General features: G+C 50.4%; 1 protein-coding gene across 2 annotated transcripts; it reads right to left on the reverse strand.

The window, feature by feature from the left end:
• On the reverse strand, window positions 1-26,847 carry OLFM1 (olfactomedin 1). 2 transcript variants are annotated; one of them, XM_015879357.3, is made up of 6 exons: window positions 26,646-26,847; window positions 16,861-17,010; window positions 11,923-12,078; window positions 9,410-9,629; window positions 4,637-4,743; window positions 1-1,832 (listed from the first exon to the last, which is right to left on the reverse strand). In XM_015879357.3, exons 1-6 carry the CDS (start codon window positions 26,709-26,711, stop codon window positions 1,158-1,160), a joined length of 1,374 nt encoding a protein of 457 aa, XP_015734843.1. In that variant the 5' UTR covers window positions 26,712-26,847; the 3' UTR covers window positions 1-1,157. The 2 variants fall into 2 exon arrangements, with proteins under 2 accessions (XP_015734843.1, XP_015734842.1); XM_015879356.3 differs by lacking the exon at window positions 26,646-26,847 and adding an exon at window positions 18,680-19,071.
• Between the last annotated feature and the right edge of the window lie 829 nt (window positions 26,848-27,676).

Here is a 27,676-nt window from a genome sequence, read left to right on the forward strand (position 1 = left end):
GAAGTCTCCTAATATTTTTATTGTTCCTTAGATAACTGTGGATAGTACAAAGTTTTCCTCTTTAAAAAAAAAAAAAAGAAAGAAAAGAAGTAATTACCTTCACACTTCCATAAACTGGGCTTCCCATGGGAATCTGACGGCACAGAATTTCCACACAGAAGCTATTTCCAACCACCATAATGCTATGTAGATATTATAACAGTAAGAGAATATTCTTGTCATTATCAACATGAAATTGGTTATCTGTGTATAAGGGTGAACACTGAGCTTTTTTTTTTTTGTTCTTTTTCTTTTTTTTTTTTTTTTTCTTTTTAGAAACAAAACCATCATTTATTAATCCAAACTACATCATTGCATTTACAACATTCATTGCATAAACTGGACATACAAAGTTTTGCCACCTCTGGTAAATAACAGACATACATTATACAATATATTTGCTGAATACATAAGTTCAAACAATATGGGTACAACAACTTGTTCATAATACATACTTAAACCATCGTGTTTAATAGTTACTAAGACACAGATCCATGAGCTACTTCGGGTCTCAGCACAGTTAATCTAAGTGACAAGAACACAGTTGAGAGACAGTAGCTGCAATGGAAGGCGAATAAAACTAACCTGTGATAGGTCTTGTTCAGACAGCGAGAGCTCCTCACGGGTCAGCTTTCTGCTTAGAAATACAAATCACACATCCATCACAGCTGCCCGCGATGTCGGAAAATGTCCATGCAACCCCCACACAGAAGAGATCGAGTCTCCCAAGGATAAACTTCCAACAGTCATTGCCTTACTTCTTTTGTATGCGCTATAGGTTTGCTATCGGAACAGAAACAAAACAAAACCCCAAACTGAAGTGGTTCTCCAGGTGCAGTTCCAGCTGCAAGTACATGGTTAGTCATGAGTCCATAACACGGGGCCAGACTTCTAGAAATGTAGAGGTAATGCTGATCTGTCAGGTCTATGCTGAATAATCCTCTACGATGTTGGTCTTAATTTTGGCAGCTGTTTGTTTATTTACTTATTTAAAGTGTGTTTCCTTGATATTAGCATTTCTTTTTTATATTCGTTTCTCCCTTTTTTTTTTTTCTTCTTTTCTACATTTTTTTTTTTGTGTGTTTGTTTTTCTAAATCAGTTTCTAAACAAGGATGGACTACAACTCATCAGACCTGATGACGTGGAAGAGGGTGACATTGTAAAGTATTTGGTGCCCGTTGTTCCAGGCATAGAGGGCACGATCCTTGGGGTTGTAGTCCAACATGGAAATGTGCGAGTACTTGTTTTGGAACGGGATGTCGATGTACTCATAGGTAGAGGCATTGGTCTGGTAAGCATAGTGCACCTTGGTGCCTCCCGAATAGCCATTGGTGACATAGAGCGTGCCACAGATGATGAAGGCCTCCCCAGCGCTGCGTTTTGGGTAGCTGGTGTTCCAGGTCTGGAGGCTCTGCAGTGTGTTGGGATCCAGCTTGCTGATGACAATGTTGCCCGCATTCTGGTTGGTGGCATAGACAGCCCACAGCCCGTTCTCATCCACCATGAGGTCGATGTCTGAGTGGCCGCCCCAGGCGTAGTGGTACATGTTGTTGTAGCCGGCATAATCCAGGCTGCGAGTCTTGAGAATGGTCTCTGTTTTCAAGTCAAACCTGATAATTATGTGGCTTTGGTATTTATTGAAGTAGATAGAGCCATTGTAGACCACTTGACCAGTGCCTGACCACGGGTGAGGGAGACGGTGAGAGGTAAAATTGTCGGTATTCATGAAGTCCGCCATGGATTTGTATTCGCGGACGAAGCGGTTGTTGTGGTAGCTGTCCATGTACCAGACCTGGGCAAGCAACAGAAACACGTGGGGTTAGGGAACAGCTGAGACCTCCCATCAGAGAGGCAGTCATTTGCCTAGGATGCTAAACCCATAGCGAGCTGCTTGGGGCCAACCTCACTGAGACACGCATTGGAGAACAACACACCCAAAGCCTCCTGTGCCCAGAACAAACCTCAGGCTGCCGCCACAGACTCATTAGGGAATGGAGAGAATAGCACAACTTTCCTGGGGGTAAGCTGGCATAGCCCCAGGACCAACACTGTCCCTCCAGAGGGCAAGCAGCACCTTTCTGCAGCTAAACCCTATGGAGATGCTGCCTTCCTCTCCTGTAAGCCCCATTACGATCCCACTCAGTAAATCACAGCAGCTGCTGTGCTGAGCTCTGTTAATTTGGCATGCAGGAGCGAGGAACACAATTGCTCATTGTCAGGGAAATGCAGGCAAAGTCCATATTGGTTTAAAAATCACACACTTTCCCATCAAAAGATTAAACCAACACCGCTGAAAGACAAGACACAAAGACATCAAAAATGTTGCTATCAGGAGATGGGAGAGAGATTTCAGATCGTGATTTAAACGCCAGTTCGCCAGGGACACTGTCTAGACTCCTTATAAAAAAAAAGCTTTTGTCATCTGAAACCAATTCAGAGGCAAATGCTAAAGCAGTGCAGTTAATATCAAGAAGAAATATCCGTCCGGTGAGTGACACCCTGTGTGCCTTTGCTGCCTAAGAAATAAAGAAGATAGCTGCCTTCTGTTATAAAACTGTTTAGGAAGGAAAAGAGGTAAACGAAATGGCAGCGGGGAATGCCTTTAAGGATGCAGATTTCAGTAAGGCAGCAGAGAACATACGCAAAATGTGATCACAGCAGCTCTGCAGTACGGCTGTCTCCAGGGTCCATTAGAGGAGCAGACAAACATTTACACACAGCTTGTGCGTCCTGGCTTTGGCTGCAAGGCCAAATGAGGGCTGCAGGGAACTTCAGGCCCCGCTCAGTCCTGCACTGGAATGCAAAGAATGAGTGTGGCAAATTGCTCCCATCTCTCCACTCTCTGTGAGGAGGGCTGCAAAAGCTTGGGAAGGAAAGCATGCGTGGCCCTGAGCACAAGGCAGAGATGTGCCAGAGCATGGGAGAGCTTCCACTGATATACGTGGGGCTGGGAAGCATCCTTCAGTTAAAGAAATGCCTGCGTTCAACTGAACCAGTTTGGAAGATTACAAAATAACCCTGAAACTCATCGTCACTCTGCTGCTCACATTTCATCATTTGGTATTAAATAATTAATACCAAACATTCGTTTGGTTTTTAGAGAGGGGAAGAGAAGACCACAAGAGAAGGAAACCTCGTTATCAAGGCAGCGGGATCCAGAGGAATTCATGCTGTGGAGAAGCAGAGGTTGAGGGATGGATGGCCTCACATTGCTGGCTGCCTCTGAGCAGCTTCAGCTGCACTGCCCTGCCAATATGCATCAATCCCTGCACTCAGCATCCGCCGCCGGGCTGCTCCTGTGCGACTTACAATTTTGCCCGGTTGTGTTCAATGATTTCATGACACGAATAAATGACCATGAAAACCACCAAACACCTCCTGGGGTTTGGCAATGAAAGATGGATATGACGAACTGCCCGGCCTCTCCCCACCACCACCAGCTTCTCACTCAGCCAATGGAGTTCTCACAAGCGTGTATCTGTAACACAATTCATTTCATACACACCACATGGTTGTGAAGCCTGAGCTACAGTCCAAAGAAAGCTGCTTCTCTACACACACACACCAAGAATCACCTGCAGAAAAGGTCAGGGGCAAAAATAAAACTAATTAAATGCTGGTTTGAGATGGAACTCTCTGAAGACATGGGAAGATTGTTAGCACATAATTAATGTACTTTGGTCACCACAGACCTGGCTCTCCCTTTGCAGATGTATAACTCACACCTAACCCCATTACTGCCAAGGGATGCAGCAGACACAGCCCAAAGGGACAAGTCTGTCCCTCTCTCATGAACCAAACGTGGGCAAAACCTTCCTGTTCTACTTCATAATTAGGACTGTCTTTGTTTAATAACCATAGAAGACAGAGGTGTCATACTGGGGAGCCAGTGCCAACCAGCTGGCTGCTGGAGAGACCTCACCCGCCATCTCACTCACTGCTGTTTCACTGCTGAACATCCCCAGGCAATGCACCACGCTGGGGTGGCTTCTGCAGAGCATCCCTTGTGCTCATGGCTGTACAGAGCTGGTGACAAGGCAGGCTCTCAAAATAGCTGCCTCAATAGAGCCTGTGCTGGTGCCTTCAACCTTTGATGAGGGCTGCTTTGTGCGGCAGGGAATTGCCCTGCAGCCAAGGACTGTGGTTTTTGTTATGTCTTGCTGCCTGCAAATCCGCAGCAAGCACTTGAGATATTTTCCGTTCCATCAGTCATGGGAAGCCTGGATTGATTTTCAGCCAGTTATTGGCCTCCTACCTCCTTGGGATCAAAATTGAATGGTCTGAATGAAAGGAAAAACAAAACAAAACAAAAAAAAACCAACAAAAACAAAACCCAAGAAAAAAGACCAAAACAAAGCAAGACAAATCCCTCTGGATGCAGCCAGTTAATTCCTCACTACAGCTCAGGTGAAGGATGGAGGACAAATGGAGTTTGATGACGTTATCAGGGATGCTGGCAGCAGAAGAGCAGCAATGGCCAACAGCATGGGCTTCTCTACTCCTCCTGACTGCCAAACCCACGCAATACTTGATTTTCCTTCCCAAGATCTCCTGGAGACACCCAGGACCACAGGGATGGAGCTGCCGTGTTCTTACCTTGTTCTCTCCCTCTGGAGCGAGAGGGTCCGTCATCCACGAGCCGAAGCGAGACCCCGAGGTTTTAATTGTGATTGGGTCACTTATTCCTGTCAGCTTGCCACAAGCTGAAAAAGAGTGCAAGGCTGGTGAGCACCATTCCCAACAACACCACGTTGCTTGGGCACACGCTTCCTCACGCTGGGTCTTTCCCTTCCAGACCCCATTGCCCCTCATCCCAGCACCCTGAGAAGCTGTGTTGTTATTTAATTAAAGGTAATTAAGCTGAGAGCAACTGCCGGGTGGTTTATATGGTCGTTTCACATCTCTTAACAACAATTGTCCTTATCGCACTGCCCCAGGAAAACAAGCCTTCCCACAGCAGCTGCATGCTCATGCTGCAGAATAGGAAATGAGAAGAGTTAGCCAGGGTCGAGCAGCCAGGTGGAGAAATTAGCTGAACGGCTCTGCTCATTTCTGCTATAATAGAGTGGGTGCAGCCAAGATAAAAAGACAGCCGTGTCTATTCCAGCCCTGCTGGAAGCAACACATTTGTTACAGGTTATGCAAAGGAGAAAGGAGGAAAAAAAAAAACAACAACCAACAGAAGTGGGAGATTATAGGTGATATAAATCTCTCTTCCGTGCAGAAACCATCTCAGTATTCTATCAGCCACCTGCCCTGCTCTGATGTGTCTGCATGCTCAGGGGCTGCTGAGGAGTGCCCCTTCTGCACCATTACCACCCTCAGGAGCCAGATGCTTATTTTCCTTTCTCCTTATTTTTACTTCCTTTATTCTTTTTAACATTGCTATCCCCAAACTTCCACCCAAGCTGCCATTCTGTGCTCCCCAGACACCATCATTTTAACATGTGTGCACTCCAGAATGACAGGCGGAGGCACACACAGCGGGATGCAGCAGGATGGGCTGTGGTCAGCGTGGAACGCTCTGTTGCTACGGGAGCAATCATTGAAAACCCAGACACATCCAGCACAGAGCAGTCCTGCAGCAGCACCTTCTGCAAGAGACAACATCTGGCAGCACCCAAAGTCCAGCATAGGTTTCCTGATTTCTCCCCTAGGATCTCATCCTACCTGGTGCACGCAGAACCACTCGGCTTGGGATGAAGCACTGACAAAGGGATGCAAAGGGTTACAATAATGAATGCTTAATGTCTGGTAAATTCCCCTTGTAGAGGAGCCCTAATCACAGATCTGCTCCTTGCTGCCTTCTGTTATCACTGCCCCACACTGCTGTCACTTTATCTCTTTCCTTCTATTTCCCCAGGGAGAAAGGTTGTATACAAACACATTGATTAAAAAATAAGAACGTAAAAGGGGGGGAAAAAAAAGCAGTGTCAGCTGATAAGGGTAAACTAGTGTTGTCTGCACCATCTCATACATGTTTGGCACATTCACAGCAGCTCTCCAGCAGTGCAAAAAGGCTTCTCTCACACAGGACAAGGCAGTTACTCAGCATAAACCCACCAGAGGCATCAAATACAAGGGAAGATGTCCAAAATGGATCACAGAACCAAGCCCAGGAGCCAGGTCTCTGCAGCTCTCATGGGGTTACTCCTGGGGATGCACAGCTGCAGCCTCTGTGACCCTCCTTCCTGTCTGCTCCCACTGAGGTGCACACCACATCTCTAACACCATCAGCTTTCTTCCCTCTTTCTATGGGGCTAGCAACCACCAGTAGAAGGAATATCACTGAGGACAGAGAGGACTTGGTCTGCTGCTGTTTCCTTTGGCTGTGCTGCAGTTCAGTTCACAGCAGCAGCTCCCAAGCTTGGATCTCCTGGCTCTCAGACTGAGTCTCTCCAATATTTCACTAAAGAGAAGGAAGGCAAAGACTGTATTCACAGCTTATTTTCCTTCTGGGACTACTTTCAGTGCTGAAATGTGACCAGTGAGTCTCTCAGGGATGAATGTGCACCATTCATGCACCAGGGAAGCATGCTCTGCTGCCCATTACTCGAGTCCATGAACTGATGGGAAGCTGTGGACAGCAGTTTAGGGACATGCCTGGAGGATCTGCTTTCACTCTGTTTTCCCATACTGGAATACCCAGAATAGAGACCCACAGGGATCTGGGTGTCCCTTCTCCTGAGAATCAGCACAACTCAGCTCCTTTTGAGGCCTTGCAGTCTGTCCCAGCTCCAAACCACCTTCCTGCAGCTCCACAGAGCAGCAATGCAATGCAATACAACACAACAAACACACACACACAAACCCTTCCCTTGTCCACACCAGCAGCAGCAGGCAACACATTTTGAGCAAGCTACAGTGACCACCACCACCCTCCCAGGATGCCAACAGTCCTACTCCATATTTTCCATGAGATCCAGCCCACCAGCAAGTGATGTTTAGCAGCTTGGCAGCAATTTACCACCAACACAGCCACCTGTGCTGTGCTGCCAGGCTCTGCTTGGGCAGCACCCACCTGTCCTCCCCACCTGCTCCCAGCACTGGGGATGTGGGATCATGTCTTACCCTCGTGTCCATCACCCAGCCCATACAAAACACTTTGGGCACAGGCCAGCAGGACCTGGCTTTTCCCAAAGGGGAAAACACATTTGCTTTCTCCATCTATTACGGGCTGGGATTTTGTTGCAAGAGTTTGGGAAAGCTCGTTGGTAAATATGAGTCTACAGAGCTCAGCCCAATGAAACCCCCCTTGATTCAATGAGTGACAGCCCCTTCCCTCTCCCAAGGCTCCTTTCAGGGTAATGGAAACGTTAAAATCCCTATATAAATAGTGATCTTTAAGAATGTAAACAGCGTAACAGATTGAATGTGCTGTTATTGATTTCTTTTTTCCCCTCACACGCACACACGACAGGGTCAGGAAGTGTTTTCACTATTGATCCATCAAGAATGCTTAAGAAACCCTAAATACAAAAAGGACCTTGTCTAAAGAGAACGCTGCTGCACTGCTGAGCATCAGCACTCCCTGGAGAGGTGAGGTGGGCAGGAATGTAGCACATGCCCTCTGCCTCCTGGTCCCCAGCCCTGTTCTAGCAGGTGAACGCAGGCAAGCAGCCTTGCTGCCCCATGCAGGAACAAATGAAGCTGAAATGTGCTACGTGAGACTTCAGTGCATCCCTCTGAGCAGATAATTTGCAGCAAACAACAATCCTCAGCAAACAGGGTCTTACCATGTGCCAGCAAAGTGGCTGCGAGGTTGTTGCCTGAATTTAACTCAATTAACTCCTGTTTGCACTGGTTTGTACTCTGGAGCGATAAACAACATTGGGTATTCAGTCTGTGCTGTTTGTTGCTAAACGACTGAATAAATCACCCCCCTGGTGAGCAGCAAAGCCTCCCGGGAGAACCCTTTTGCAAGAGTCAGAATTGGTCTCTGTGAGCACATAGGGGTGCTGTAGATCCGCAGGGCACAAATGCTGCCCTGAACCACCCCACAGCTGGAAGAGAAAGGAGCAAAGCCAAAACTTCCCAATAAAATCTAAGTAATAATTTAAAAGGGCAACAGAACTTGCTAGAAAATGTTGCCTGCAAGACCTCTCCATTCCAGCTGCCTCAGCCTTACCTGGGCCGCTGGCTTGGTCAGATGTCCCATTGGGAGGATGTGAGCATGGGGGGGATGCAATGAGCCCTGAGCTGAAGGGGTGAAAAAAGCATGGGCAAACTCAGTGTTTTTGAAGCCCTGAGGTCCAGGATGGTTCTGTTGAAAGACCCCATCCCAAGGTAAGCAATCCCACAGCCCACATGTAGATCCCTGGTACTGCTGCCATCCCCTCTCCTCACCACCACCAGCAGCTTCTCCTGCTACCCAAGGGACGGGCTGAAGGTGTATGTACTCCCAAGGCACCATCTCCTCCCATAAAGCCACCTCTGTGCCCAGGGGCCTCTCCAGAATTATAACAATAGGGGAAGCTTGGAAGGGGAGCAGGAGGCAACAGGATGGGAAGGCAGAGAGGTGGCTGCCTGCGGAGATGTGGGGGTGCCTATAAACAAGCAAAAGCAATTCCAACAGTGGAGACACGTGAAATGAAACGTTACCTTGCCAAGGGTATACAGTGCTGAGAAGAGATCAGCTCTTCCTTGAAGTTACCTGAGAGTGTAATTTCATATGTGCTACCAAAATAGACTGCAGAGCAGTTAATGTGTTTAGATTACCTAAATTGCTTAACGAGAAAGTCAATAATGGAAGGAGAAATTAAATCAAGGCAGCGCGAGGGCAGCAAGCAGCGGGAAGGTGTGCAGTGGGAGGCAGCCCCCTCCCTGCCCCTCTGCCCAGTGCTGGGTGCCCCATCCTGCCCAGCTTCCCAGCCACGCCAGCACGTCATGCTCTTCTCAATGGGGGGCATTTGCAAGATGCAAAAGGAACAAAGGAAACTGATTTTGCAGCCTGCACACGCTCTGCTTAAAGCGGGGTGCAGGGACATTTGCTGATGCGCCAGGTCCAGGTAGCAAACAGCTTAGACATTGATGCATAAGCAGAATGGGCGCATGTGTTTGCTTTGCATAAGCGCTACTTGCGTTTGCGCATGTCGCCGTCCGCTTATGCAAACGCTGCAAAAAGTCACATGCCTACTTACGGGCCTGATCCTGAAGCACTTGCACCGTGAGCAACATCAGGCATGCAAGCAATCCCCAGCAGGACAGCTGGCAGGGTGAGTGTTGCTCGCAGCACAGGTGCTTGCAGGATGGCGCCCGGCTGCGGGGCTCCCCTTGGAGATGGCCAAGCCGCATCTCTGCCTGCAGCCGGGAGGTGTGTTGGGACATCGATGGTGTTTAGTCAGTGCCACCATGTTGGTCTGAGCCTACCTAATTTTTGCATGCATGCACGAAGCCTTTCTTCAAGATTTGACACTCTGTTCTGAAGCTCTTCGTAGTCATAGGCGCCAATCTCTTCCTGGAGTTCGTTTAGAACTGACGTCAGATTCTGGACCTCCTCTTTAAACTGCAATACCAATTTTGCATCGGCTTTGTACTCTTCCAACACTGGTATCAAAGGCCTAAGTTCCTCCATTTTCGCTTTTATTGCCTGCAAGGTTAAAATAAGCTCGATTCAGTGCTATGCGTGCAAAAATCTGCAACACTCTGCCTTGACCTGGTTGCTTCCTACGTGAGTGCATCGTTCATATCCCCACAATTATTATCATTAAAATTACTTTAATCGTTATTTTGGTCCGAATGACGTATTGGAAAGAACATATTAAACAGGCTGCAGAACACCAAAATATTTGGGAAAGGCCTTTATTTGTCATTTTTAGAATGCAACATCTTAGGGTTACATGCTTCAGATCACATACACAAAGAGTTCTTTTTTTTTCTCTTTTTTTTTCTTGTTTTTTTCTTTCCAAAAAAATCAAAGAAAAAGAAAATAAGATATATATATATATATATTATATATATGCATCGACAAGGGTTTCAAACTATTCATGAAATGCATCTACAATTGCATGCAAAGGAAGATCTCGGTTGTGTGGTTCAAGGTTCCTTAGTGAGATATGGCGCTAATTTGGAAAAGAATCCAAAAATAAATAAAATAAATAAGTAAATGCATGGTGCAAAATGCTCTGTGGCCCTCTTTTCATGGTTACATGGGAGTGAACTGCTTCTTCAGTCACTGCAGCATTGAAAAAACTTGCTTTTAAGTTAGCCCTGTAAGCAAGAAAATGAAATACTGTTGAGGATCTAGCTCGCTAACCTGCCTTATATAGATAGCCATTCATAGACAATACGGAACTCAAGAGAAAGAACACAAGATCTCCAAACCACTCACATCTCAACACTGGCATTAGCAGGAACAAAATGCTGTGCTGTTATTTCAAGTGATGCTTTGGCAGCAAAAGCTCCTGACCGTTTTCAGACTTGCCATGAAAGGCATAAAAATCCAGGTCGTTATCAAGTTTATTTTGCAGGAATTAAAGCTTTGGGTTTTTTGTGTGTTTTGGCTTTTGAATCAAATGGAGGCCTGGTTTAAAGGCACAGTATGCAGCATTTTGTTGAAGATGCTTTGCTCCAGCAGCTAATGAGCAGACATAAATATGCATGCACCTACCCGTTAATGAAGCATGGCAGCATACAGCATATATACCTTGTGCTCCTGCCCTGACCCCATCCAGAGCAGGGCTCAGACTCTGCCTGGCTGCTGAAGCAGCTCTGGGACTGAAGGGTACAAGTTGTCCCTCAGCATCATTTCTTTGCATCCCATCCCCTCCTATTTAAGCTAAGAGGCTTTCCCTTCTGCACTCTGCACATGGGAAGGGATATCTTTATTTTCCTATTTACTATCTGCTGTTAAGTTCCCTGGCAGGCAATGGGGAGGGTCAAACTCATCAGGAAGGACAAGGAAAAAGGAGAAAGGATCTCATGTTTAACTCTGTAAGATGAGCCTGGCAGGCAGGCCAAGCAGGGGGTCCTGTGGATGGGTAGGGCAGGAGTTGGGGCTGGTGGGAAGTTCTGAGAGCCTTTTATTGTGCCACCTTGGTATTTAACATACTCATTAATAGTTGGCTTAACAGATGGGTCAGCCTAGGCAAGAGGATGGGAATCAGCCAGTGGGAAGCATCCCTGGATTTCAGTGGAAGTCTCCACCATTTGTGTTTATGATTAACCCAAAATATTACTACAATTTGGCACAAGTGTTACTAACAGCCTCTTTCTGGTAATTTCACTCAGTCTCAATCATGGCACTGAAGGCTTGCTGCAATGGCAGCACCATTGAGAGGGATGATTTTTGCACTCCTAACCTGCACACATCACTCACTGCAAAGCACTGCCAACACCCTTACTTCCAAACTGGATGTTTGCACATCTTTCAGATGCTCAAAGCTCACAGCCATCCTGAGGACAGCCCAAGAGCTGTAAATTCCTTTTTAAAGTTATTTTTGGTGGGGTTTGTTAGCTTGGCTGATTGCCCGATGGATGCAACCCATGCCAAGGAGGGCAGTGATGTGCTGAGAGCCTGGTGTGGTTTCCTGTGTGCTGCAGAATTGCTTGCTAAGGCTCAGCTCCTGGCTACTGCAAACCTTTGGGTTGTGGTTCCTCCTAAGGAGAACAGGAGTAGGGATGGGGGTGGGAGGGTGCCTGGCTCTGCCTGCCCTCATCCTGCTCCGAGTCCTCCAACAAGGAGGCAGCCCTGCCAGCATAGGAATGCTGAGATTTAGGCTTTTACCCTATAGGAAAACACTCTCTGGCTGTGCTTTGGGTAGAAGGGGGCTGAGGGATGCTGTGAGCACAGCCTGCAGCTGGGCTGCAGCATAGCAGGGGCTGCCAGGCTGGGACACCGCGCCACGCTACGCCTCTGTTAGCAGGTTGGAAAGCAGACATACCTTAAACTGCCTTGCCAGGTGCTGCTTGTGGCTTTCTTCCACTTGCTTAAATTTGGATTCCAGTCCTCTCATCTGGTTTTCCATCTTCTCCACGTACTGGAGGTCTCGCTGGGTCCGCCTGTCCAACACCTCTATCGACTGAGACATGTTTTGCACCTGCCAGACAAGAAGGGACGCGTTACATGGGAGCTGCATCCCCAGCAGTGTTGCAGTGCTGAGTGCAGATGCTGCCCTTTGCCTGGAGCCAACATAGCAAAAGGGTAATCAGCAAATGCATTATTTACCAGCTCATCATCAGCATCTCTCAGCATTATGACTCCATGCTCTAAAGCAGAGCAAACTGGTTTCATCATCATGTTCTCTGCCACACTGCAGAGAATAATTCCACAATCACACGTGCAAATAAGGGCTGTAGTCAACTATAAAGTGCAGTAATGGCCTCTTTGATAGGCACAGGACCATAGAATCACAGGATGTCTGATTTGGGCAAGGTGAGCCCGTAGGGAGCACATCTGACTATGAGAAACACTTCTGCTGAGGTGCACGTTATCATTTCTTCATGTGAGTGATGCACACTGATTGCCTAAGTGCAAGCTTTACTCCCAGCTAGTAAAACTTCATCACTCCAACAGCCTCGCTATTTATACAGCATCTGCCACAAGCAGTGCAGCTGCGGGCTGGGGTGGCTGGAGTGTAACAGGTGAAGCTCATGCCCCACTGATGCCCCTTCCTGCACCTGCCTGGCTCTGCTGCACAGGTGATGCAAGGAAGCTGGTGGGCTTCTGCTGAGAGAGCTGCTGGTGCCAGAGGGGCAAGGAATAGAGGGAAATGGGAGCTGGAATGACCTGGTTTTGAAAGCTGGCTGTCAGCTGATTAACTGAAATATTTGCCTCTCATTCTCAGGCTGAGAAGGTAAACGAAGCGCTGACTTAGGAAAGGACCTACGCACGTATTTAGCATTAAGCAATGGAAGCCACTGATCATCAGGGGCTTTTGTGTTTGTACTGCACTTAGTGCCATCATGGGGCTCAAGAAATAGCTCCCACTGCCAAGGTGCCCATAGAAATGCCCCCATTGGCACTGTAGGGCTGATGCCCATGTTGGAAATGAATCAATCATCCAAACCTGGTGCCCTGACATCCTGCTTCAAGCCTCTCTGAGCATTTGAGCAAAGCCCAAACATGATCCCAAACAGTCTCTAAGGACACCCTCCAAGCCACTTCCCAGAGCCCATGTGTCTGTCTACTTCCATTTCTGTCCCTGGTGGAGCCAAACGCAGAAAGAAATGGGGAAAGATGTGCAGGTGCAATGCTTTGTCCTGCCAATGGCATTGCTCTGCTTACCTGGAGGGGCAGCACGGGGATGGCTTGGGACACCCGCACTGGGAACAGCGCAGGTCAAAATCCCACCTGTGTATCTGCATCTCCGAAGTCATCAAAACGAGCCCTGCCCACAGGCAATAAGAAAACTATCACAGGGAACCACTGAAAATGCATGGACAGCCTGTATCTCAAAGGCCAGCAGTGAGAAAAGCTTTTGTATAACCAGTACCACTGCTCTAGGCTCCCAACAATTGGTCTCAGCAGAGGTGGAGGCATTTCTCTGAGCCCCAGTACATCGCCCAGGCTGGATTTAGGAGGCTCAGAGACCTCTTTGTGCCCCCAGGGGGGGAGAGAAAAGGCCTTGGACAAGCACAGCTGATCTGCAGCCTCTCCTGATAGATGCTCTTGTGCCAATAATCCAGACCACCCTCCTCTGAGTCACGCTGCATCTACACAGCAAAATTGCTTCAATGAGCTGAAACAGGCACGACTGGTCAGGATCACAAAAAATTGATCTCATTTAGTCCACTAATGCCCAACCCTGATGAAAGGCCGAGCTGCAGCAATCAGACAACAGCAGTTCTGTATAGATAATGTTGATACGCAGCAGCACCCTGGCCCTGCAGGTCCTATCAGATAGAAGCAGACTGCAGGGAATGAATCAGCCCCCCAGCCAGGCTGCTGCTCTGAATCACCTCTGGAGGAGCCTGCCTCTCCTCTGACTGCAGAGGAAATGAGCTTCCTCACACGTCTCTAAACTGAGACAACTAAAATTAGCTGCTGTGCTATTTCAGGATGAGCTCCACAAGTTCAGCCTCCCCCTATTTGCTGCCCGTATTGTTTTCAGGCAGGCAGGATTCTGGCCAGACTTGTAAAAACTCATCTCCGTCATTCCTGATCCCTGACAGCAATGTGTGCTTCATCATCTGGAGATCTACTCATTTTCCCTCATTAGCATATTAAGCCCTTGATCCAGCAAAGTCCATTGGCACACGATTAGATTTCAATGAGACTTCTCCTAGCTTAAACTTAAGCACGTACGTAAGTGCTTTAATCAACTGAGACCCAAGGATGCTGTCTCAGATTCCCTCAGCTCCATCCATTACTTTGCTAACATCAGCCAAAATGCTTTTTGCCCCACTGGTTGAACACACACTCTCAACATGAAACCTCATTCTCCATCGAGCTGATTAGAGAGACAAACCCACCTCGGGGAAAAGAGTCTATTTTAGCATTCAGAACAGAAAACTGACACAAACAAAACAGCCAGTTCTGTTCTTGCACTCTTGGTTGGTATTGAGTTGTTACAGAAGTAAACCAGAGTAGCTGAGAGTTGGTGTTGGCCTGGTGAGCCTTTGTTGGGTTCACATGGACAGAACCTCATTGTTTTTTAGCTCTGCTCAAGCCTCTCTGCTGATCAGCTCTGGAAGGGTAGCTCTAAGCCCACTCTGGGCTTTGAAACAGGATGAATGTTTGGCTTGAGCTTGGGATAGCGGGACAACCAGTGGAGCCATAGCAGAAGGCATCTCGAGGGAGATTTTGGTACTCTATAGGAATAGCTGGCAGAGATAGACAGCTGATAGATTGGGATGTGCAAAATCCTTGCTGTAAGGATTGCAGAAGGCAAAGTGAAGGCTGAGATCATTACGTACCTCAGAGCGAATATCAAAGGAACAAGAAGAGCTGCCTAGGCTGGAGATAAGTGCTGGCAAAGAGCAAACGTTGGCAGGAAACGAAAGCTGGTTCAACTGTCAAAGGAGGAAACCCTCCCAGATAACAAGGCCAGGGGAGAGAAAAAAAGTAATTCTCTTTGAAGATAAAATATAATCTGCTCACGAACAGGATCCCAGTGATGTGTCGGTCTGGAGGCAGGCCACGATGTGGCCTCAGCACCTGACGCACGCAGGGCTCGGCACGAGCCAGCCAATGATGCCAGCAATGAGCTCAGCCACGCAGTGCTGGGGCTGCACAGTTTGTGCATGGCGAGCAGCCCGCTCTCACCTCCGCTCCTGCACCTGCTGCTTTTCTGCCCTGCCCCAGGTGACCAGGATTCACCTGCAGCTCCCATGTGTGCTGAAGGTCGATAAGGGTTGGGAGCTGGGAGCCTTCGTGCAGTGATTTTTGCTCTGAGTCATTTGTGTACGCGGCTTTCTTCTGGCCCCTAGAAGCATCGCCTCATTATTTCTATAGGTGAGTGCCAGGTCTCCTACTTCGAAAATCCAAGCAGAATTGCCTCCCTGGCACATTCTGTTCCTTCATCTGCTGGCAGTGAGAAATCCGGAGGTGAGAGCTATCACAAAACTGGAGTGAAAATGTCAGGAGGGGGAAAGAGCATCCAGGTCTGACATCCTCCCTGGGGAGCTGAGAGCTCTCCTCTGCGGATCCATTTTCCCTATAGAGGGATTTTCATTCCAACCTCGATCGAGATCAGATGTCTGGCACCAAGAACCCACTCTTTATTCCGGGGTTTTCATATGGGTTAGCGTAGGAGTGAGCTGCAGACAGAGCAGCAGGCAGGTAGCACAGCCCAGAACACACCGCCTCTCAGCCCGCTCCTCCCTCACTTTACTCATTGGCAGCCACAGAGCTGCGTAAGGGAAAAATCCCCTAGTGCTCCCACTGTGCTCTCTGCAGCTGCTGCTCCTCCAGGGCTGCCGCGCTCAGCTCAGCCTGCTGTTAGCAGAGAGCATTGGGTCAAAGCCCACTTGGTTTATGCATGTGAGCAGCTCTAGGAGCATAGCTTGGCTCCAGCACATCACTCAATGCCTCGCAGCCAAACACGCTGCCCGCCCCATTGCTGCTGGTGCTCAGCTGGAGTTTTGGGATTATTTTTAGAAGCCTGTGGCACATCGGAAGTGTTTCAGGGCTAAGTGTTCCCTGGCTGAGTTTATTGCCCTTATTGCATAGGAGAATCAGCTCGGTGTGGGTCTGCTGTGGTGATGAGGGATAAAGCAGCTTTGTGAGAGCACCGAGGTACAAAACATTTGGTCATGCAACACATGCATGAGGACCCCAAGGAGAATTACAGACCCAGAGCACGGGTCCACTATTATGTTAAAGAGAAGAGCACCCCTTTCACATGAAACAGCATTTCTCCAATGCAATTTATTACCTGCAAAGCTTCTTGTTATCAGGAATGTGTCCCTAATGAGATTCTTTGATCTCTTTGGACAGCGGACTATTAAAAACTAATCAAGCGGATGTCAACGTTAGAAGACGACGACCACAAACTGTCATCTCTCTGCTATTGGATGTCGACAGCTCGCACCGTTCTGTGTGACCTTTTCTAACATCACTTTGGCTGGGAGTGAATGGGCTTCGTTAAAGTCTCACTCAGGCTCAATCCCCGTGTTAATGTAATGAATAGAAATCAATACATCACTATGCTTTTATTCATCTTATAAACCAATGGGATTCAACATCGCTGCTTTGGTCTCAGGCCACGGGCTCTTTTCCTTTTAGAAACACTCAGATATCATTCTCCTGCCTGATTACTCCCTGCTGCACCCACTGCAGGGCTCTGCCTTGTCTGGAAACGAAGGCTCAGCCCATCTCTCTCAGCTTTTCACCCCATTCACACCATTCCAACCCACCCCCGTTGCCCAGAACACATTACCTTTTCTAATAGTTGTCTCAGCTGCTTTGTCCTGGCATCACGCGAGCACATCGTCTGTTGAGGTGCCACCACTGTGCATATACAACGTCCCTCGCTATCCTGGGCAGAGCTGTAGACCTGCCAGCTTTCCTCTGGGTTGGTAGGCAACACCTGATTGACACAGGGGAAAAAAGGGGTTAAGAAAATGGGGGGCGGGGGGCTCAGTGGGGGTGGATGAGGAAGAGGAGGGAGAAAGCAGCATAGAGTGGATCCCGGAGCTGTGCAGTGAGAGGAGGGATGCTCTGAGGAGGAGTGGGATTCACTTGTAATGCAAAGATATGGATTGGGGACAAAGAAAGGAAGGGTCTGAGAAGAAGAGATGGAGCACACAGGGCAATGCAAGAGGGGAAGCACGGACACGGGAAAGCCACATTGCAAAGGCTCAGCACCGGGTGCATCGGGTGCCAAGCCAGCTGGCAGAGCCCACGGCTGGGCTGTCATTGCCACACACCCAGGGTCTCCTTGACACCAGGATGTGCCCAAACTCACAGGGAGGGCACGGCGTCCTGGCTGAGAGCTGAGCTGTCACTGAGCACCTGCAGAGCTCTCCTGGAGCCAGCACCAGCGATGCGATACGAGGAGTCACATTTCCCCCATCCTCTGCCTGTTCTCACTGCCCCTATTGGACCCATTGATGGGGAGCATAGGACAACCATTCCCCCCCAGATGCTCCATAGGTCAGGACCCCTCAAAGCACACAGCAGCAGAGCATTGCAGCCCAGGGGGGGCAACCACCACAGCCACCAGGACAAGCTGCAGCCCCAAACACTCCCCCCCCATCCTCCCTGCGCCCCTGCTGTTCTCCAAACCTCTCTGATCTTAATTTCCCTTTCATCTGCCAGCACTTTGCAAAATACATTATTTAGCCACCATTCAGCGTCTGATCACTTTGAAGGTACCACTGTTTTGCCAGCCAGAAGGGAAATGTTCTTTCTGCTCTTTCAATGCGTTACAAATAACCTTGCAAACACCCATGTGCACAGGCACACACTAGCGGACAGACGAGTCATTTGATCGAGCTAAAACAACCAGGATAAGAAAAAATAAGGTCTCATTTAGCCCTGATAAGATGGAAAAATCCCAGCTTCATTCACAATCAGCAGAGGCACTACGGGAAGGAGCAGCTTCCAAGCAGCAGAGCTGTTAATCGGTGGCTCTGCTGCAAGGCACAAGCGTGCAGCCTGCAGGAGAAAAGGACACGTTTCTTCCTGATGTAAGAAGACAGATACAAGGATCGTTTCCCTTTGCTGTTTCCAACGTGCCCAGCCCGGGCTCCGTCCCAGCCCTCCAGCAAAACAGGGAGAGCAAACATAAGGCATGACCGAAATACGCCGCAACTGCTCGGCTGCGTTTTCCACCCCATTAACGCCTATTGATTACAGGCAGGGAAGCAAACGAGATCTTGAGGGACTTGCACCTGCCGTCCCAAACTGCTTCACACAGCGAAAACAGCCGTGAGGGAAAACTTTACACTCTCCTGGATGAAGACGTGGGGAGGCACCAGCCTCAGCCCCGGCACCGGGGATGGATAACCCCGCATCTCCTACCACCCCTAAAGGTACCCCGTCATCCCGAGGGACAGCAGCGCTGCCTCTCCCCGTTGCAGCAAGAAGCTCGGAGGTCTTTAAAAGGAGACCCACCTCCCTCAACCAAGTGGCCGGGATGGTCCCGGAGCAGGGGGGCAATAAAGCACGGAGGGATGGGGGTGACCCGGGGGTGCCCAGCCACGGGAGGTAGGGATGCTCCGGGCCAGCTTCCCCCCGCCGCCCCCCACACTTACTCCCGTGCTGCGGTCCAAGGTGCCGCCCGAGGCCGCCGTGAGTTTGGTGGTGTTGAGCCCCACGAGGGAGGGCAGGGTCTGCGACATCCAATTGGTGATCATGGCCATGGTGCTGAGGACGACTCCAATCTTGAGTAAAGGCACAGACATGTCTGCTGGGGGGGGCGCCAGGCACCCTTCATTCTGCACCGGCGCCGGGCTCCATGCCGCTGGGGACGGGCTGCGACAACCGTCCGACGGTCATCACCACCACCGCCGCCTCTCGCCGCCGGCCCATCGTCCGCCTCTTCGCCGCGGTCCTGCCCGGCACTGGGGATGCTGCTGCTGCCGGTAGATGTGATGGAAGCGGATCGGGGCTAATTCCCTCCGCCCGCCGCCAACGGGCGCGCCCCAACAGGAGCGGTGCGGAGCGAAACGAGAGGCTGCAGGAGGCGGGACGGGAGCGGGGAGGGAGGAGCTGGGGGGGGTGGAAACCCTCGGAGAGCTCAGCCAGCCGGAGCGGAGGGTAGAAAGGGGAGGAGGGGGGAAAGAGGAGAGAGAAGGAGGGGAGAAGGGGAAGAGCAGCGGGGCGGGGGCGGCTCCCCCGGTGCAGCGGAGCTCCGCTGCGGAGCGGCGTTATGGCGCCCCCTGGCGGCCGCGGGTGGATCTGCGGCGAGGCGGGGCGGTGGGTTCGCAGCTCCGGACACTCGATGGAAGATAACGCTTGTTTCTTCCCAGTGGGAAAAAAGGAGCTGCTGACAGCGAGATGGGTGTAGGAACAGAGCTTTTCCAGTCATGCTCTCTGCTTTGTGGTCTGTACACTGCCGACTGTGGTCTGTACACTTCGCCCCATCCAGCTCATCGGCAACAAGACCTGGCTCGTTATCATTTGCATGTTCAGAACTGTCCAAGTGGCTTTGAAACCGACATCTCAGCCAACACAGATCTGAGAGACCCCTTTGCGTGTCCTCCTCTGAGTGAACCTTCAAACACCCCGTGCAAAACAAATGATGAGATTATTCTGTCCCTCTGCAGACGATAGGAATGACACCACTCGCTCCAATGCTACAACAGCAGCCTGAGCATGATGGGGCAGCCACCAAGGCTGTACTGCATGTCACACTGCACTGCTCCAAAGCCCCAGCACCCCCAGCATGTCCAGCCCCCCCAACTGGGGTCTATCAAACCCCAAATCTGCTCCCCCTGGTACAGTTCCTCTCCTGCAGGTTGTGGGGTCACAGCTCCCTCCCTGAAGGATGTGAAGGTGCTGCAGGATGCCCCGAGGCTGTGACCCATCAGCATCTTTGCCATACAGCATCCAGGTTGGTGTGCAGAGCAAGCCCTAAACAGCGGGGAGCTGTGCCCTGAAATGCATTCACTGCATAGAGAGCCGTTTCTGCACAGAGTATGAGGCAGTTTCAGAAAAGCACTGACATGAATGCACATTCAGCAAGTCCACCAGGTGGAGAAAAAGAGATGAGTTGAGAGTGTGAGCAACGGCACCAGGTTGGATCCTGTTCCCCCCAACACTGTGGAGCAGAACCAGACACTGTTCATGCCACAGGCTGCAGCAACCCAACTGCCCTCCCCATCCCTCACCCCCAGCACTGCTACCACTGTCCTTTCCCCCACTGCTCAGAACAGTGCATCTCTAACTCAGGTGAGGCAGCCAGCAAACAGATCGACCTGCTGCAATGACATCCATGAGAAGACCCCTCCTGCCTCTGGGTCACACCCTGTCCTGCTCCTGAGCAGCCAAATGACCTCCATCCCATGAAATGGGCTTCACTCAGCCCTGATTGCCCTCGAGTTTTTGGGCATCTTTCTCATGGTAAAGCTGCTTTCAGCACATCCAGCATCGTATCTGCAAAGTGGCCAGCAACAAGGAGGTGTTTCAGGCAGGAACAGCTTCTTTAGGCAATAGCCTCATAAGGCTCTGATCCTTTAGAAAAACAATCACATCTCTCATTCTGCTCCAGTTCAGCTCAGGTGCTCGTGCTGTGCTCAACACGGTGCTCAGACCCTGATTGCAAACCTGATTTCATGCCGTGTAACAGTGGAGTGCTATACTGAGATCATCCTGATGTTCACTCTGAAATTAGGTTAGCAAGAAAAGTTTGTTCCTTGTATTTATCAACTGCAAGCGCATGCAAAGTGCATTTGACCTACAGAACCTTCCTTGTTTAATTTGCATTCAGTGAGAGGATAAAAACCCACAGCTTTGCTGCGGATTCCACCAGAACTAAAGACAGATTTGATTCCTTCCATTGCACACGGATGATTTCACCTGTGAGATGCTGCTCTTGGCCCATGCTGTGCTGCGGTCACCAAAGCCTCCTTCTTGCTCCCGTGGCTTTAAAAGTATGAAAGCAACACCAACAAAAAGACAACAGACCCCAGCAAGAGCAAGAAGCTTATGCAGAACACCTGGCATTGCCTTCACCCATGCTAGAGCAAATCAGGAGCAATCAGGGAGGACTGACAGCACTCAGTGATAGGAATCAGGGCAAAGCAGTGACACATGTTGTAACCACATTGCTAAGCTTGCTGCTATAGCGCTGGTTTTGCTGAGCTGGCTGAGTTCACCTTTATCCTGATTGCTCCATTTCTTACTGCACAGAGCACTGCATTACAAAAGAGGCCCTAAACTTTCCCCATCCCGATGCATTTGCTGTAAGAGCCCTCCCTGCAAGAGCAGCTGAGAGCAGGCAGTGAGCAGCAGCAGCAGAGGAACTGCTGGGGAACAAGAGATCCTATTTGCATGCATAAATTCGGAATGCAGAAAGAGGAGGGGAAGCAGATAAAGGCAAATAACAGCCTTCCAAAATAGCAGCTTAGTGGAAAATTCCACTGCTTGGAAGAATTGCTTTCCCGGTGGTCGTGCAAAAAATGCCGACCCGCTGGGGTCAATATTTGCCAATGGAAACACACGTGTGTGAGTGTGAGTGTGTGCAGCACACGGCGGTCATTGTCTCCCTCTCCTGGTTGGCTCAGAGAAGAGGTGTTGAAGTTTTTCTATCCCTCCCACGCTTACACAGAGCTTTTTCCCAGTCCCTCAAGATCGGGGTCTGCAGATTGCATGGCAGGAGGGATGGGGCTGCTTTAAAAGACATACAGCTGTACTGTAAGCATCTGCTGGCTCCATGCATCTCTCACCCGCATCCTGCCGGCCCCTCTTCCTGCCCCACCTCCAGGTGCTGTGTCGAATAGCAGCACGGGCAGCCCAAAGGCAGGCAAGCAGCGAGGAGGAAGGGACCCCATCACCTGCACCAGGGGTAGGAGGTGTCTGAAATCCCTCTGAACACGGACCTGGAGGGCTGTGAGGAGCCCCCAGCAGAGGAGGCACCCGGCCCTGGTGGGGACAGCATCACACTCACAAGGCAGCACACAGCTTTGAAGCATGGGACAACAATTTGATGGGACCTCAGCAAGTCAGGACCGCTGCAGCAATAAATGCTGCTGAGATTCCTCAGTCTTTGAGTCTGACTTCCATACGTCCTCACCCCTTTGGTTGTTTTTGTTGTTCTCTGTGCTACCACCACACCCACAAACCTCAGCTCTGGGGCTGGACCCCATCATCCCAGCACTGCACCAGTGCAGAGCTCATTACTCCCCTCCCATCACAGTCAGGATCTAGAAAGCCCACTGCAGCTGCAGGAGCTGGGACCCCTCCTCCTGCACACAGACACCTCATCAGTCTTCCCCTTTTTTTGTCCACACAGAGAGTAGAAAAACCCTTCAGCAGGAGGAACACACTCCATGTGTCACAGCTGAACAGCCTAAATCCCCTTTACAGGTCTCCACGTTGTTAAATCTGTATTTTGCTAAAGCTGCTCTTGCCATTAAACCCATGCTCTAACAGTGAGTGCCAACACATGTCGGAGCCTCTGGGCCGGATCAGAGTCCATTAAAGTCAGCACAGGTTCTGCAGGCATTTCAGTAGGTTCCTGTTACTCGAATGTTTTGGTTGGGAATGATGATTTTTGTTGGCATGTCTCCCTGGGTCGGTCACACGCCTCCAGTCAGAGAGTGCCTTTACACTGACAACTTGCTCCGTGTGTTCCTTGCTAGGAAACACGGTGAGGTTCTGGGCTCACTCATTGCTGCACACTCCTTTACCAAAGCTGTGCCACTGCCCTGCTGCCCATCCATCCTGAGACCTTCTGCATTTGGGCTGATTTGGGATGCTGACTTCCAGCTGAGACGGGGACAGGCCTGACAGACGGGGTCCCTGAAAAGGGCTCAAATCCCCATATAGAGAGAAATCATGACCCGGCCTCAGCTTTGGGACAACAGCAGCAAACACTTGTAAAAGAGGGAAGATTCAGACTTTAAGGTGCTCTTGTGGTTGGGATTTGGTGGTGCTAAAGGGCAGCGTGGACTCTGTGATTCAATTTCCTCAGGTGAACCTTTCACTTTCTGGAGGGCAACTTGACCAAGTCAGGTCATCCCAAAACACCCACCTGAGTCACTACAGGCAGCCAGCCCCAAAGGGATGCTCCACGCTCAGGCATCCCCATCCCTGCCCTGCTCCCTTTTGTTTGTGGCATCCTCACAGCAAAGCCAACACTCATCACTCATAACTCAAGAACTCGCTTCTTCCAATTGCCAACGCAACCTACAGCCTTCATCTATCTAATTCACTCAGATAGTAATTAGTTTTGTATTACTTTGTACAGCGATGCTAATACTGATTACAAGGGCTGATAACTCGAGTAATAAATACAACCCAGGGCTGAAAATTACCTTTCTTTTTTTCTTTTTTTTTTTTATTGGTTAAAGCTGAAGTTAGTGAAATGAGACACAAATTGGTTTATGAGATAAGGCAGCTGCCTCCTGTTACAGGCTGCAGATTTGCTGCTTAATCCTACCAGGTTCCGACAGCAGAGAGAAGAGCCCAGAGCAGGGAATGGGAAGAGGTGGGCAGAAGGGGCTAAGGGGACACACAGCTTTAGGAGGGGAGCACACAGTGCAATCTCAGCTCAGTAGGGTTGGCAGCTTCTCTCCCTTGTCCTGAAAGCAATCCCAAGAGACCTGCTGTGCTTTTAGGAAAATCAATGGCATTTTTGGTCTGTTTGTTTGATTTTTCCTGACCCTCAGGAGCAGTAACTGCTTAATAAGTCCGTGCTCCAGGGGTGTGTTTCTCCCTGTGTGGTTTCAGTGATTATTGAGGAAGCAAATCTGAGCATCAGCTGCATTGTGAAACTTTGAGGAACAAGGTTTCTCTGGATGCAGCCCAGTAAAACCATCAACAAGCCTGAGGTGCGACAAAGAGATCAGGTACATGGACACACAGACAAGCACATAGCAAAGCACATAGCAGCCTGTATCCCTCTCTGCCAGCACTCCTGGCTGTAGTACGGCAGCCAAAACTTTCTGCCCTGGCAACTCTAATCTGCACAATACAAGCAGACAAGGGGTGTGGGGGGACAGATCCTTAGGGAGCATAAACTGTCTCTGCTGCTCACAGCCACCAGGAGAGCTGTCCTGAGCTCTCCTGGAGAAGAAACCTGGTCAGTTTGCCCAGGAATCCCTCTGCCTTTGGCAGCAAGGAGTCCAAGAGCATCAAGCAGGTCCCTCTCCTGCTGCCCCCAGGGTAGGGATTTATGCAAAGGGCTGGGATATGGGGCAGTGCATGAGGGCAGCTTCCTCTTTTCTCTCAAAGATAAAACCACCATTACTTCAGGCAGGTCACATAGCCAACATGCTCCCAGTTGGAGAGTGGGGGGACCACTGGAGGATGCTGCAGTGCAACCCCCTGCTGTCCACAAGAAGTTTTCCCAGCACAGTTCTGGCTGCAAGGACAGCCATGTGCTCCCCTTCACAGATGTCCCTCTCCCCATTTCTTTGCTACTGTGGGCTGGCCTGACAGAGACACTGCAGGGAGGGAGAGGAGGGGATGGCAGCAACTTCTGCATTGACAGAGAAGGCTGCCTAAATCAGCAACCTGCCTCCCTGAACCTCAATCCCTCCTCCCCTGGCACAGCATCTCTGTAGGGGATGGGAAGACGCCACACATGCAATGGAGATGTGAATCTGGCACTGAATTAAACACTGAAGACACCGAGCTGGGCGGTGCCCGAGATGAAAGGCATATTTGGGGATTGCATCTGGCAGCTGTGCTACTGAAATGAGATGCTAAAACTCTGAAAGGGCTCTGCAGTGCCAAGCGAGGTAGCAGGCAGGATGGCTGTGTGCCGGCAAGCAGGGCCTGGCAGAGCAGCTCCCTGCAGGCAGCAACCCAGCACGCAGCCCTGGCTGCATTCAGCCCAGCACAGCCACAGCTTTGGCTTCCAGCAGGTCAGGCTGGGAGGTGACTGCTTAGAGTCAGCCAGCAGTGCTCAGCCCTGCCATTCTGATCCCCCAATGCCACCCTGATTTAAAGTCAGGTGCAAAGTTGGTGCGTTGTGTGCACAAATAAGGGATGCAAGGAAAGGAAAGAGAAGCCAGGCATGATGCGAGACAGACTGTCTTTGAACAAAGCACAGGCACAGAGCGATAAGAGACTGACAAGGCCAAAAATAAGGGGGCAACAGCACCTGGGATGATGCACCAGTGGGGCCCATGAGCGAGCTGACCATTTGTGAGGCAGGAGGTGATGCTGGAGAGGCAATGAGGAAGGGGACAACCCTGCAGTGCTGCTCAGCTACCCCAGGCTGCTGCTGAGGCCCTGCAGGATGCTTCTTTTTGCAGGTCTGCAAGCCATGCTGGCAGCTCTCTGGCTGCTTTGTCCGGCACCACGCATGCGCAGTGCTGCACACATCCTCACACACAATGGGCTTCTCATGGGCACTCACTTGCAGTTCTCATTCCTTCTCACTCCTTCTCATCCCCAGCCTGAATGTCAGTGCCCATCCTGTCCATCCCCCTCCCTCCCACCCCCTCCTAATTATTTCCATCCCAGACCTCATCCGGAGGGCTCCATGCAATTAAGGCAGTTCTGACTTGAGCCATTCCATCGAGGGGAGGGGGTGTGGGGGGGCAGCAGAAATACTCTGAGGGTGCAAAGCCCTAAAGGAGAAACTTCAGCAATAGGGCAATGACAAGAGAACACTGTCAGCTGGAGAAAGCAAGAAATAATCTACATGCAGCAACCAGGATGAGAGCTCGGCCGCTAATTGCTTCTACAAGAAGCAGCCTCTACTCCCCTCCTATTTTAGCATCTTTTTTCTTTCTTTATTCTTGCTCCTAGGCAGCACCACAATTAAACCCCCAATCTAGAGCATCCTCTTGCAACTACTTTTCTCCTTTTCCCACTGGCTTTGAAAACAAAGGAGCACCACCTCTCTGCCTCCCTCTCTCCCCAGCGGTCTTAAGGGAGTCAATAGGAGTTTGATTGCCACTCGCGAGGGATGTGCCGGTGCCTCCCCCTCTCCTGCTCACTCCGTCCAGGGGCCAGGCAAGTAAAAGCAGGCATTAAAATCCCATTAAAAAACGACAAAGAAAGAAAGAAAGGGCGGAGAGAGGGGGACGTACGAGATGCTCATCTCTCCCACGAGCCAGAGATAGAAACATTGAGGGGACATTTAAATGTCACATCAATCTATCTACCTATCTATATATCTATATCAGCAAAAAACTACCCCCACAGGAGCAGCTGGGGGGAGGGGGAAGGAGAGCGGAGATGGGCACCGCGGGGCGATGGGACGCACAGACCGAACTTCGCCGAGACGGGGTGGGGGGTGGGAGGCACCCACGGCCCCCACAGCCCCGGTTCAGGGCTGCCAGCATCCCAACCACCCCCACCCAACAACCCCCCATCCCCCCCAAACCCGCATCCCGGCCGCAGCGTTTCAGCACCGTGGGGATGCGGGAGGAGGAAGGAGAAGGGGGGTGGGGGGGGATCACGGAGGTGCGATTTGCTCTGCACGAGGGGGTTTTTAGTGCGTCTGTGTGTGCGCTGTCGAGGTTTAATAGAAAATGGCGTTGGGGAGAAAGGATGGGGGGTGGAGGGAGAGGGTGTCGGAAAAGCAAGAGAGGCACCTACTTGAGTGAGTTCTGTGCCCATCAGGATGAGGAAGAAGAGGGTGAGGAGCTTGCTTGCCGGTTGCATGTCTCGCGGGCAGCCCTAAGCACCTTGCATGCAGATCGCCGCTCCGCCGCCCTGCGCCGATCCCCTCTCCTCGCTGCCTCCTCGTTCCCTTCTCGTCAGGGGGGATTATAATTACAATTAAAGAAAAAAAAAAAAAGCAAACAAAGGAAAAAAATTAAAAAAAAAAAAGAAGAAAAAAAATAGACAATAAAAGGCGATTAAAAAAAAATAAATCAAAGCAAAATAATCAGGGAGATTCTCCGAACGACTCTCAGCACCCCCGGAAAGCAATGCAAGAAATCTGCTTAGCAGAGCAGCCTTCACTTTGCATATTTATTGGGATCCCGGTTTCAATCCTTGCCGGCTCTCTGGCAATTTGCTTTCTTTCTGTTTTAATTTAATGGCTCCCCCGATCGGAAGGCATTTGAGAGGAGATATTCAGCGGAGCACGGAACGATTATCTCCGCTATTGCCAAAAGTTTGCCTTGAAAAGGGGGGGGGGGGGGGTGAGGAGAGGACGGGGATTTAAAAAAAAAAAAAAAGAAGGAATCGGTAGGGCTGGCTACTAGCAGGGATGGCTGTGGAACAGGATGTGACATCAACTAAGGCGGGGGAAATTTAACTAAACACGGTGAAGGGAGAGGGGGAAAAGGAGTCCGGGGAGCGGCGGTGGTGGAGAGCCGAGGGCCGCGGGGATGGGTGGGGGTTTAACCCCCTCCGTGCCGGCCGGGCCTCGGCTCCACCTCCGCTCCACTTGGGCTGTGGTCGACCCGAGGGTGCTGGGAGATGGAGGGTCTCATGCTGCAAGTGCCAAAACCCCAATGTAAAGGTCCTGCCCAGAGCAAACCCTCCCAGAGGGCTCCGAGCAGCCTCTGCTGGAAGGTTCACACCCAAATTGGTTTAGGGCAGCAAGAGAAAGAGGGTAACCCTCATCCTTTGCTCCCAATACCCCACAAAGGCTCTGTTGGTGTACCAGAGGGAAGGGG

This window comes from Coturnix japonica, chromosome 21, assembly GCF_054131305.1.
Source record: "Coturnix japonica strain WE chromosome 21, WE-NBRP24, whole genome shotgun sequence".
NCBI lineage: Eukaryota > Metazoa > Chordata > Aves > Galliformes > Phasianidae > Coturnix > Coturnix japonica.

Coding starts and splice junctions, on each gene's coding strand:
- OLFM1 (XM_015879356.3), bottom strand. CDS start 18,829: ATGTCTGTGCCTTTACTCAAGATTGGAGTCGTCCTCAGCACCATGGCC. Junction 17,011..18,679: donor CCTTGGACCGCAGCACGGGA/GTAAGTGTGGGG, acceptor TGTGTCAATCAG/GTGTTGCCTACCAACCCAGA. Junction 1,833..4,636: donor CTCCAGAGGGAGAGAACAAG/GTAAGAACACGG, acceptor TTGCTTGCCCAG/GTCTGGTACATGGACAGCTA.